Source organism: Sebastes umbrosus, chromosome 2 (genome assembly GCF_015220745.1).
Source record: "Sebastes umbrosus isolate fSebUmb1 chromosome 2, fSebUmb1.pri, whole genome shotgun sequence".
In the NCBI taxonomy this organism is placed as follows: Eukaryota; Metazoa; Chordata; class Actinopteri; order Perciformes; family Sebastidae; genus Sebastes; species Sebastes umbrosus.
The window spans coordinates 11,969,991-11,981,499 of NC_051270.1; the positions used below are offsets into that span (position 1 = coordinate 11,969,991).

General features: G+C 40.2%; 1 protein-coding gene across 2 annotated transcripts; it reads left to right on the forward strand.

Annotated features, from left to right (window-relative positions):
- The first annotated feature begins 4,733 nt into the window (after nt 1-4,733).
- irx6a (iroquois homeobox 6a) lies at nt 4,734-10,717 on the forward strand. 2 transcript variants are annotated; one of them, XM_037752040.1, is made up of 7 exons: nt 4,734-5,231; nt 6,425-6,697; nt 7,966-8,075; nt 8,290-8,585; nt 8,764-9,438; nt 9,677-9,788; nt 10,162-10,717. In XM_037752040.1, exons 1-6 carry the CDS (start codon nt 5,166-5,168, stop codon nt 9,781-9,783), a joined length of 1,527 nt encoding a protein of 508 aa, XP_037607968.1. In that variant the 5' UTR covers nt 4,734-5,165; the 3' UTR covers nt 9,784-9,788; nt 10,162-10,717. The 2 variants fall into 2 exon arrangements, with proteins under 2 accessions (XP_037607968.1, XP_037607979.1); XM_037752051.1 differs by having other exon boundaries at nt 6,475-6,697.
- Nucleotides 10,718-11,509: the final 792 nt, after the last annotated feature.

The window sequence follows — 11,509 nt, forward strand, 5'->3', positions numbered from 1 at the left end:
TACCCTATCTCTCTTTTTTCTCTGTTTGATGAAGCTTTAATGACTCCCTCCGTGTGCTGTAATTATTCAGCAGCCCCGGGGATGTTTGTTTTGGTGTTAACCGGCCATTGCTGTGACCATATCCATATTATTTCTCATTACGATAGTCATTACTTTTCTTTCCATTTTGGATAATTTCACAGTACTAATAAATGTTCGTCATGGGGGAAGTTTGTGTGTACGCAGTGTATGTGTGTGTGTGAAATAATTCCGGATCACAAGTGCCTTGGATTTATTGGCATATACCAATTTGGCTTTAATGAGATCACACACCTCCAGGTAGGTGCAGCTTCATCCCCGGCTCGGCTCGGGCTTCTCCCTCCGTCTCTCCTCCGTCTGCCTGCCCTTATTACCATTTCATACACCCCACCACCGCCGCCGCTGCTGCTACCCCCCATCTGATGAAAAACCAGAAAGGCTTTGTGTGGTTCATTAAGTCAGCATAGGAAATGTATTAAGTAGGAGAATAGGGCTGGGAGCTATTGAGTGTTGACTTAACCTTTCCAGTTTTTTTTTTCTTTCTTTCTTTTTCCACCCAGTGATGCTTCTAATGGAGGATGCGTGCATTACTCAGTCTCATTAGCAACCGCACGGATCCGTTAGAACAAGATATAATGGAGGTTTGGACTTGCTTATTCTTAAATAACGTGAGTGAATGTACTACAAGGGTGAATGCCTTTATCTGCTAGTAGTTAAATGTTCTATTACATGATCAGTCTTGGGTCAAATGGCATGTCTACGGATTCTAACTGCCAGAGTTTGTTGCAGCCTGTTTCAAGTAGAGGCACCGACACTTTTCATGAGAAGGCAGGTCTGCAGGATGCTACCCATTGTGAATTATACTGAATACTTTGTTAACTTTTTGGTGCACTTTGTTTTGTCACTTGTGTGACTGTCCCCATAAAAGTGGTACTCCAAAGTAGATTATGATTTTTTTCAACCTTCTTTCCAAGTTTTATTGGACCACAGGCCAAATTTGATATAAATGATAAATGATGTGCTTGGGACAGGGACTTGAACTTGAGCAGGGCCCGACAGCTTAAAGGGATAGTTTGGGTGTTTTGAAGTGGGGTTATATGAGGTACTTATCCATAGTTAGTGTATTATTTACAGTAGATTACCATCAACACGCCCCCAGCTTGGAGAAACAGATAGGAGCACCGGCACGGGGAGCAAAGCAATATGGTGCTGTGGACGGGGGCAACAGAAAATGTATTTTAACACCTAAAAGAAAGGCTCACCTAAAAAAAAAAAAAAAATCAATATCCATTTAAGCATTTAAGTGTACGCTATATTTAGAATAATTTCACCACTTTATCTTGCGGTCAGACAGCCCTTTCCGACGGGGAACTGAACTGAAAGTGAAACTTATCCATGCTCTCTCCAAAGCCAGCAGACTGACAAAAACAGTAATAAGTTTCACTTTTAGTTCAGTTCCCTATCAGAAAATATCCTAGCGTACACTTCAACTTTTTTTTAAGGTGAGCCTTTCTTTTTTGGTGGCTATAATACATTTTGCTGCCAGCCCCTGCCAGTTAAGTGCGGTAAATCCTGTCTTGCTTCTCCAAGCTGGGGGCGTGCCGACCGTCATACTGTAGGTAATACACTGACTATGGATAAGTACCTCACACAACTCCACTTCAAAAACACCTGAACTATCCCTTTAAGACTGGCTGCTGCTGTAAACCATTCTGCTGCTAAAGAATCTGCTCTCTGCAGTAGGACATTATAACATTAATACTGTTGGGGGTGCAACCTCCAAAATGGCAGACTTTGCCAAAAGTAATTCTCATTAAAAGAAAAACACCTGAGAAGGAGGAATCGCTAATTGCTGTTGTCGGCCATTTAGCTGCTAAAAAACAAAACCTTGTTACAATGTGAGTACTAAGTAATCCAGACAAAACACTGTAAAAAAAAAAAAAAAGTCTCATTGTGGGGTTGTCACACATTTTAGAGGGAAGGGCATGTGGTCAGTCTGCCATTACAATTAGTGTTAATTTTGGCCTGATTCAGTGAGATCTACGCTGACTGCTGGACATGCATAATACATGAGTCTGTCCATATGCACTTGGGCCATCATGCATGCCCTTGTAGAAAAGCATCGACCACCGACATGCAATTACATTTAGCTTGTTTCAACCTTCTCTGTGTGTGTGTGTGCACATTGTCCTATGGAATAACGGTTCAGGTATGAAAGTGTGCATTCAGTTCTGATATCCATCATTAAGGGAAGTGTTAAATATTGTCTATTGTTGACATCTGTGTCATTCCCATTTGAACTCTTCCCACAGTCCACGTAAAACCATGTGTCTCTAAATTTTATGATTCTGACTTTTTCAGATAAACTGTGTTCTTTTAGGGGTTGAAACAATTCTCCTATTTCCTAAACTCAATAAAACATTTTAAAACCCATTGGATTATCTGGAAATGTAATTGTCACCAAGCTGAAGACAATGCTGTTTTTTCTTATCTCGTAAAAAGTATGTGTTTTGGTTGTTTTCCTTGTTCAGATATTTGATCTGGAACACTGTAAATAGCCAACATATACTTGTACGGTGCCATTTCACTTCTTGTCGTCAGAATGTTTTCATTCATGCCACAAGAATATATTTGAAAAATAGTTACATTATAATCAAGTTGGTCTGTCCCCTTCATTTGCAGATACACTTGAGTTTAAGTTATTTTACACTTTGCCCATTTTTGAATGAGTTTTGGCCACTTGTAATGTCTGGGTCCAGAATGAGTCTGCGTGGCTCTAAACTAAAATATTAGTGAGTGAGATGGCCTGAATTGAACAGTGGAAGAATCAACAAGTTGGGGGGAAAAAAGAAGATTAACGACGCAACCATTCAAAGAATAAAAAACAGCAATGTTTTTTTCTCACCAATTCCTTTGATTTTTACTTTTACTTTTTATATATTTTTATATGAAATTATGATTTCAGATCCATTACTCCACATGGAGGGGGTTATTTGTTTGTGTGTATTTGCATATATGTATATTTGTATGTATGCAGGCTACGCTATGTGTCTCCTAGTTTTTTTAGAGACTCTTGTGACAGTTCAGATGTGAGTGAGAGGGAGACGTTTTGTGTATTTAGCATTATTTATATGAAAAGAGGACTTACTGCCACATTTGAACAGTAGGAAAACCAAGCACAGCTCACACTCTGCTGTGTTGTTAAGAATCATGGGAAGAAACAGATCTTAGTTTTAAGGACCAACAAGTTTCCTGCTGTTACTTAGTTGCCTTAGTTGCAGTGAGCACTTGTCAGAACCAAAGCCATGGAGTGTGTGTAAGAGTTGACTGTGGGTGTTTACTGCCCAGCCACTTCCCAGAGCCTGCATGGACCATGACCACTCTGTCCACTTTATCTCTGTGGAAAATCTCCTGACTGGAGATCTCCATCTCCTACACACGTGGCTCTTTAGCGCCCCTCGGAGAGGAAGCCCATAATCGCAGATGCGTCTCCAAAGGGAGGAAACTGCACATACATACATACATAAATAAATACATACATACATCCATACATCAGCTATGGAGCTGCAGGGGCACCGGGAAATTTGGCACATGGGGATCAGTCGTGACAAGGGAAACCTTACACAGCCCCAGATAACCAGAAACAGGCAGATCATATGACTCAGTGGGACTGATCATTGCTGTCACTGCCAATACACGTATAGTGTGTATAGGGGGGAATAATAAAACCCCCCCATCCTCCCTCCCTTCCTGTCCCAGCTCAGCATCACACGAGGAGAGAGCACAGCTTGTTTATGTTTATTATAAGAGAGGAGCGAGAGAACTGGTGATGGTTGAGCTGCTGATCTAATAAGGCTTAAAAATCATTTCTCGTTTCATTCACTGTGAGGCAGCATCATTCCTTACCCATCTTTCAAAGTGAGCATCATTCAATTAAAATGCAATTCTCGTCGCCCTCATCCACGGATATTTAATTAGACTTGAGAGCAGGGCTTCCACTGTCTGTTTCTTTTTTTTCTTTTTTTTTTCTAGCACAGCTCTTCGGATTTCACCTCTAAGGCATATTTTCACTCTGTTACTCGTTGGTTAAACAAGGGGCATGTATCCATTTGTTAATTGATACAATTACGCATTACGCGTAATGGTCACGTAGGTCTCCAGGCGCGCATCAATCACTGGTCTTATTGACCTGCCAAAAAAAACCCTCTAACTGCTCCTGCTGGGACTGCCTCCTCTCTCTCTCTAATAGAGAAAGATAGAAACATCATCGTCATTAACTCCTGGATGGACCTCTGGCCAAAGGGAGCCAGAGGCGAACAGAGGTCGAGATTAAATAAAGAAAAGAAAAAAAAAAAAAAATCTTAGATGTGTGCTTATTAATCAACCAGCGTTAATTGTGATAGATTGTAAATAAAAGTGTTAATCTTTTTTTTTTTAAACAGAAAATATTCAGATTTTCTATGGTTTACATAAAAGAAAATGTAATCTCTCCTGCTGCATGTGTGTGATAACTCACAAGAATGCCAAAAATATCTTTTTTTTTTTCTAATTCATTTAACTTCACAAAGGGTTTCCATATGTTTACATAATGATGAACAATAAAAATAATTTTCCTAGACGTTATCTCAGCAAAATCGGTGAAGAAATTCTATTACAAAAAAGCAGGACAAGTCTGTGTTACAGTGCACCTTAAGAAAAAGCCTGAGTTGGACGTGATTGGCAAAGACATTATTCTCTCCCTGGTACCACTGCCGTTCCGGGATTACAGTGACGTCACGCTGATACCCTTGCATGGATGAATGCTAAAGAACTATAGAGCCACAAATAATAGCACAAGCAGAGTCCATATCTTGCAAGTCTTACGTTATCCTTTAAGCCTCCTTCAGCTAACAACACAACAACAATTTTTTTTTTTTTTGCAACTTAATGACGCTTAATTTCATTTCTTATCGTGGTCCTTTGGGTGGGGGGATTATTCATTCATATAAAACAATCTGCAGCTGGTGCCATCCTAAAGTCTCTCCCTCCTATGAGTGAAGTCATCTATTATTGAGCGAAAAAGGCCGTGCGTGGAAAATGTGTGGAAGACGGCGGATTTTGAAGTAGAATTGGTTGCAATCGATCAAGGGGGTGAAGAATATTTGCTGATGGGAAGAAAAGAAGCAGCTATGTCTTTCTCGCAATTTGGATACCCTTACAATGCAACTTCACAGGTAAGCCTCTTTTAAGCTTTTTATTCATCTCATCTAAGTGTTGTTTACACACACACACACACACAAAAATTGCTTTTTTTGGGTGCATATTTTCTTGTATTTAGTCTGAGCATTTCTCTCTATCAGAAACATTAATGTCTGAGTTGACTGCTTTGACAGCTATTTTTTTGTGTGGCGTTTTTTTTTGTTGTTGGACCCAAATATCGATATGCACGCACCCGTGTCCAATTACACTGAATTATGAATGAACTCACGTGTTTTTTCCTGATGACAATAGACATGAATGTCACATATTGCTCACCAGCGAGGTGTAATTGGGTTGTAAACGCATGCTGTGTACAAACTTTCTATTTTTAAAATGGGACGTGTGGCATGTTAATATATCCTTGCATTGCATTGAGAACATTTAAAACTAAATTAAAGTGGTTTATTTACATTTTAATGCACTATTATTGCGCCTGATGACAAGTTCGAAGAAGTTGATCAGGGGGACAAAAGTTACTCTCAAGGAAAAGTTGTCACCCAACTTTTATGCCAATGATATTTTTTAACATTCAGTACATTATATGTAAAATTTTAATATATTAAAATAAGGTTGCACAGTGGTATTACTTTAGATTTGTCTTATCTTATTTTGAAACCGATGATAAATCGGAACAGGTCACTTTTACGCACGGATTGAGCACACCTCTTTCCATCTTAATATCCACTTAAAAAATATATATTTTTTTATTAAAACATGAAAAAGGGGGAACTTAGATGATAACGCTTATGTTCACAATGTAAGCTACTTCCACTCATTCCAGGAATCCTCTGAAAAAGTGACTTACCTTTGATTTAAAGCAGATCACAGTTAAGATAATGACACCTGATTCGGGATAATTGAAGTGATGTGAACTTAAAGCATGCATTTTCACTCGTTTGTGAGGCTCAACACTATAAATAAACTCACTGAGCAATTTAACATAGACACCTTTTTTTTTTATAATGACACCTGATTCGGGATGATTGAAGTGAACTAAAAGCATGCACACATTTTTCACTCCATTGTGAGGCTCAACACTATAAATAAACTCACTGCAGCAACTTAACTTATAGACACCTTTTTTTGCAGTAAATCACCCCATAGGCATCCAGATAAAGAGCTGAAACAGCCCAAATGACCATGTCTATCCACGATTCTCTTCATGCAGTTTTTCGTGTCGGCAAACCCCAGTACGACTTGCTGCGATTCGATTTCCAGGTCGGTCTCTGACGGGACCAGCGGCTCCCAGACCGCTGCAGCCGCTGCAGCCTCCTTCTGCTGTCCGTCCTACGAGAACCGGCTCCTGGCGAGCAGCCGGACGGAGCTGAACGCAGCTCTGGGGATGTACAGCTCTCCTTACGCCGCAGCGGCTGCTGCCAGCCAGAACTACGCCAACTACTTCCCTTACAGCACCGACCCATCCGCTATCTACTCCACTCTGGTGGGCTCACACTTCAGCTAAACATCTGATGCGTAAAAGGGGGGGAGGAGGAGGAAATGATCGATCAACTGGGTTTTTTGTGTTCATCAATGTATATCTCATCACACTGCAAATGCATCCGTCTTCGACATGTCGTTTAATCCAGCATCCAGTGTCATCAGAATCAGAATCAGAATCAGAAAGGTGTTTATTGCCAGGTGTAAGAGGTATACACTAGGAATTTGCTTTGGTTTTGTTGGTGCAAGTTAAACAGTATAATAACAAAATAATAGATAAAAACGTTAGAATAAAATAAGAAAAGATATACCTATATCTGCTTCCCCTTGAAAGCAAGTATAAAATCCTGTCACTCAGGTGAGAGGAAGCAGTGTAGAAGCAATGCAGAGGAACTTTTATTTATTTTATTATTATTATTATAAAGTAATCCTAAAAAAAAAACATTGGCTCTTGTTGCTGAACTAGCATTTGAAATCATAAAAAAATATATTACTCTTCTGTCAGAATTGTTCACTTTGACAAATTTTTAGAGTGGATAAATGATTAAAGAACTTGTTAAATGGATATTTTGCAGTGCAGCTGTAACTTTTCTTTCTTTATTCTCTCTTATTTTAAACACCAGAAGTCAGATATGTCGTTTAATCCAGCATTCAGTGTCATCTGCTTCTCCCCTTGAAAGCAAGTGTAAAATCCTGTCACTCAGGTGAGGGGAAGCAGTGTATAAAAGCAGAATGCAGAGGAACTTGTCTCATTTTAATCAAAATGTAATTGTATTATTATTATTATAGAGTAATCCTAAAAAAAAACATTGGCTCTTGTTGTTGTTGAACCAGCATTTGAAAAAAAAAAAATGTGAAATCATAAAAATTGTATTAAATGACTTGTTAGATGGATATTTTGCAGTGCAGCTGTAACTTTTCTTTGTTTATTCTCTCTTATTTTAAACACCAGAAGTCAGGTACAATGTACCATCCATGGAAATATTGCACATTGCACGTGAAATCAATAATAAAACAAAAATAATAATATTAGGCTATAATAAAAAAAATACCATCCTGGGATCATGTTGCATATTGTACTTTAAACCTGTTAAAATACATTTAAAAAAAGACATATTGATGCCATGTATGGGGATTATTTTTTACTATTGGTTAGAGGGATTTAGTCTTCATTTAAGAGCACAAAAAAAGTAAATGTCTTCATTATTATTTTCAAAATACTGAGAAATAATGAGTGTTGCATACTCATAACAACCTTGTTGTCTTTTACAGAATCCACAGTACGACATCAAGGACAGCACAGGCACTTTACACTCTGGCATCACTCAGACCGCTGCATACTATCCTTACGACCATTCGCTGGGACAGTATCAATATGACAGGTAAATTCTACATTCATTTATGTCCACTGTATGTAATATGAGCGTTAGAAGACCTGCAGCCATTCACAGGGGGAATAAGTCACATTCAGATCAAAGGTCAGAGTGGAACTCCATACTGACACCTGCATGGTGTATATTTCAAACAGTAGGGATGTCTATATCCGTCTCTTACTGCACTAATGGCCACTGTCTGTGCATGTTTGTGTTCTTCCAGATACGGGGCGGTAGACTTTAACGGCACAGCCAGAAGAAAGAACGCAACTCGTGAAACCACCAGCACCCTGAAGACATGGTTGTATGAGCACCGCAAGAACCCCTACCCCACCAAGGGCGAGAAGATCATGCTGGCCATCATCACCAAAATGACCCTCACCCAAGTGTCCACCTGGTTCGCCAACGCCAGGAGGAGGCTAAAGAAGGAGAACAAGATGACCTGGTCGCCAAAGAACAAGGCCAACGACGACAGGAAGGACGACTTCAGCAAGAGCGACCAAGACTGTGTCACCAAAGGTAAACATACCTGTGGTTACTTACACTAAATATAGGGGAAATACAGTTGCCAAACATTTGGACCAAAAAGGGTAAAAAGTATATTTAAAAAGTTTTCTGAGTAAACTAGTTCTCTATGAGTTCACAAAAGGCAACTTTTCAAACAGTTTTGCCTAAAAACCTCCTTCCTTCCATGCAGATTCTAGTGATTGCAAGGATGAGAAGGATCTGCATCTAAGTGATCTGGAGGACATGGACGACGACGACTGTGACAAGCTGGACAGTGACTGTGAAAAGGTGGCGACGGACGAGCAGGACCTTCAGAGGGTCATGGCGGTCTCGGGAGGCCCTCAAAAGAGAGACTGCGGCTCCGAGCTGCACCTGAGTTTAACCAACAGCTTCCACGCGTTCCCCTGCGCCATCAAAAGCATTGCCACCCTCCCTCCTCTCCCGTCTGACTTCCTGGATCCCGTTAAGGCGCCCACTTCGACCGGCCCCGCGGGAACACTGTCCCTGTCTCACTTCGAAGCATCAGATAAGCCTCGGATTTGGTCTCTGGCTCGCACGGCGGCTTCGGGGGTCATACTGAGCCCTCAGCAGCACGGCTCGGAGCTGAGGACAGGCAACTCGAGCGGGGACTGCCAGCTCCAGAGCACCAGGCTTAATGCCGGGGCTCTTACTGGACAGTGTGGGGGCATCATGAGAGGCCTCCATGAATCTAGCAGCATCACCAACACTGAGAGCCCCTTCTCCGAGGGCTTATCCTTGCACTCTAAAGTCTATGGCACTGGCAGCTACAGTCACAAGGACCTCCAAATGCACTGTTCATCCTATGCTGCACTCTCAGACACGTGTCAGTACTCCACTATTGAAGGTATGTCCTCTTATAACTGCAAATATTATAAGGAGTATGAGTCTCAAAGAGGTTTTTTTTGTGACAGAGAAGTATACAGTAATTCCTATTGTCTAGTACCTCCTGTTTTTAAAAAAAAGTTCCATGTGTTGTTGGATATTGAAAAGCCTTTTAAGGTTATAGGAAGTGAGGAGACGCTTTCTGCCAACTTGCACCCCGAGGCAAGTTTCTCAGATGTGCTTTTTATTTGGGTGTGTAGGGTTCTCTGGTGGCAAAGCAGAGACACAGTCGTCTGACCTCAGCGAAGCCTGCGGGACCGTGCAGGATGACAAGGTCACTGCGTTCAGACCGGTGATGAAGAGGTGAAGCAGGTGAGAGTCTGCACTGAACTGGAAGAAGCCAGCCAAGTCACGACACACACAAACACACATCTACACACACACACACACACACACACACACAGCATCAAACACTCACAGGTGAACAAGGACACATACAGTCACTTTTTTTTGTTAAATATATATAACAAAATTTTATATTTTGTTTTATCTAAATATAATGATTGTCAGGTTGAAGTGACAGGCTACTAACATGCATGATGTCAAAAGTAATTTATAATCAAAATATGAGACAAAATATACTGCAAATCAACATGAAATGAAATAACTTATTATAAAGACTGTTTATTCCTTCTAATTTGGGGATCTTATTTTAATCCCTGCTGTTCTTTTTTCTTTCTCCTAGATTGCTGGAAGCTGTACCACAATAAATAATGGGACATTATTATGCACTAAAGGACACACTGGCCGAGCAGCGGCCTCAGTATGACACATGGGAGCTACCTGGAGCTGCTGCAGTGGGAAGCTGTCAAACTGTGGACTGTGGCTATCATTTTGCACAACTTTGTTTTTATGGTGTAAAAGACTTTATGCAAAAAATTCTAGATGCAAAGGTATGGGCCAAATAAAAAACGGCCGATTTTGTGTATGGCAATCGTGTAGTGTAGCAAAAACCTATTTATTTATCTATGTATTTATTATTTTTTATGTTATGTTATGTTGTCTTGTTTGTTTGTTATCTGATGTGTTTTATTGGTTGAAGTCGTATCTCCTCTGTTGTTATTACATGTTTACTGTGGCTTCGTGTCATTTTGTTTTGCCTGATGTAAAAGAGAAAAAGCTTGTCGGACGTATATAAAGTTGACCATAAAAGGACCGGATCCCCCTGTGTTGTTGCGCGTGGAGGACCTGGAGGATTTTTGTCATTGTGTTAAAAAAAAAGTGAGCTTCTTCTTCTTCTGTGTTTTGCCTATCATGGCATTTTTTTTTTCTAAGAATACATTTTTTTTCCAAGAACTTTTCGTTGTCTGGTGTCATGCTTATTTATAGAAGGGCCAATTAAAGAACATTTGCGGATTGTGCGTTTGATCAAAGTTGATCATCTTGACGCATAAAAAAAAGGCGCTCCATGATGGAAGGTCAGAATTCAGAGGACTAAAAAGGACGTGAGTGAAATCCACAAGTTGTGGAAGAAAGAGGGACATCATCCCTCTATTGTCAGCATCTAATCACAAGTGGCGTCGAACACTTTGTTACTGTTTGAGGCAGGAACATAAGGATGAATGAATGCTGCTTTTGTCCCCTGTGTAGCGAGCCTGCTGCACTAACTTAACATTGTGTTAATTAAAAGGTCATTTGTAGGATCAAACCCACATGGTCCATCAAAGTCCCTTTGATTTGTCTCTTTTTGCCTTATAGTCCATCTCGTTATGGGCTAACTCTCCTCCAGGCAGCTGTATAATAAGATGATCACTGTAGTCTGTGATGCGCACTGAAAGCTCTGGAAAACTTTTTTTCCATCCTCACATTTCAAACTTTTTAAAATCAAACTGTAAACTAATTGTGGATGGGATGTTAATTTTGACGCACTATTTCTAATCTGCTGCACAAAAATATCCACTTTGACAAGCCTGTGAAACTTCTTAAAGAGCAAATGAAACACTGGTAACTTTTGAACAAGTTGTCTGCGTAAAAAGCTAAGAGGGGGAAAAAAGCTGCTCTGGATTTAAATAGTTTAAATAATATTATTAAAT

Excerpts from the sequence above, each read along its gene's own strand:
- irx6a (XM_037752040.1), top strand. The coding sequence starts at position 5,166 with ATGGGAAGAAAAGAAGCAGCTATGTCTTTCTCGCAATTTGGATACCCT. Across the intron at positions 5,232-6,424 it reads CTTACAATGCAACTTCACAG|TTTTTCGTGTCGGCAAACCC; the intron begins GTAAGCCTCTTT and ends CTCTTCATGCAG. Across the intron at positions 9,439-9,676 it reads TCAGTACTCCACTATTGAAG|GGTTCTCTGGTGGCAAAGCA; the intron begins GTATGTCCTCTT and ends TTGGGTGTGTAG.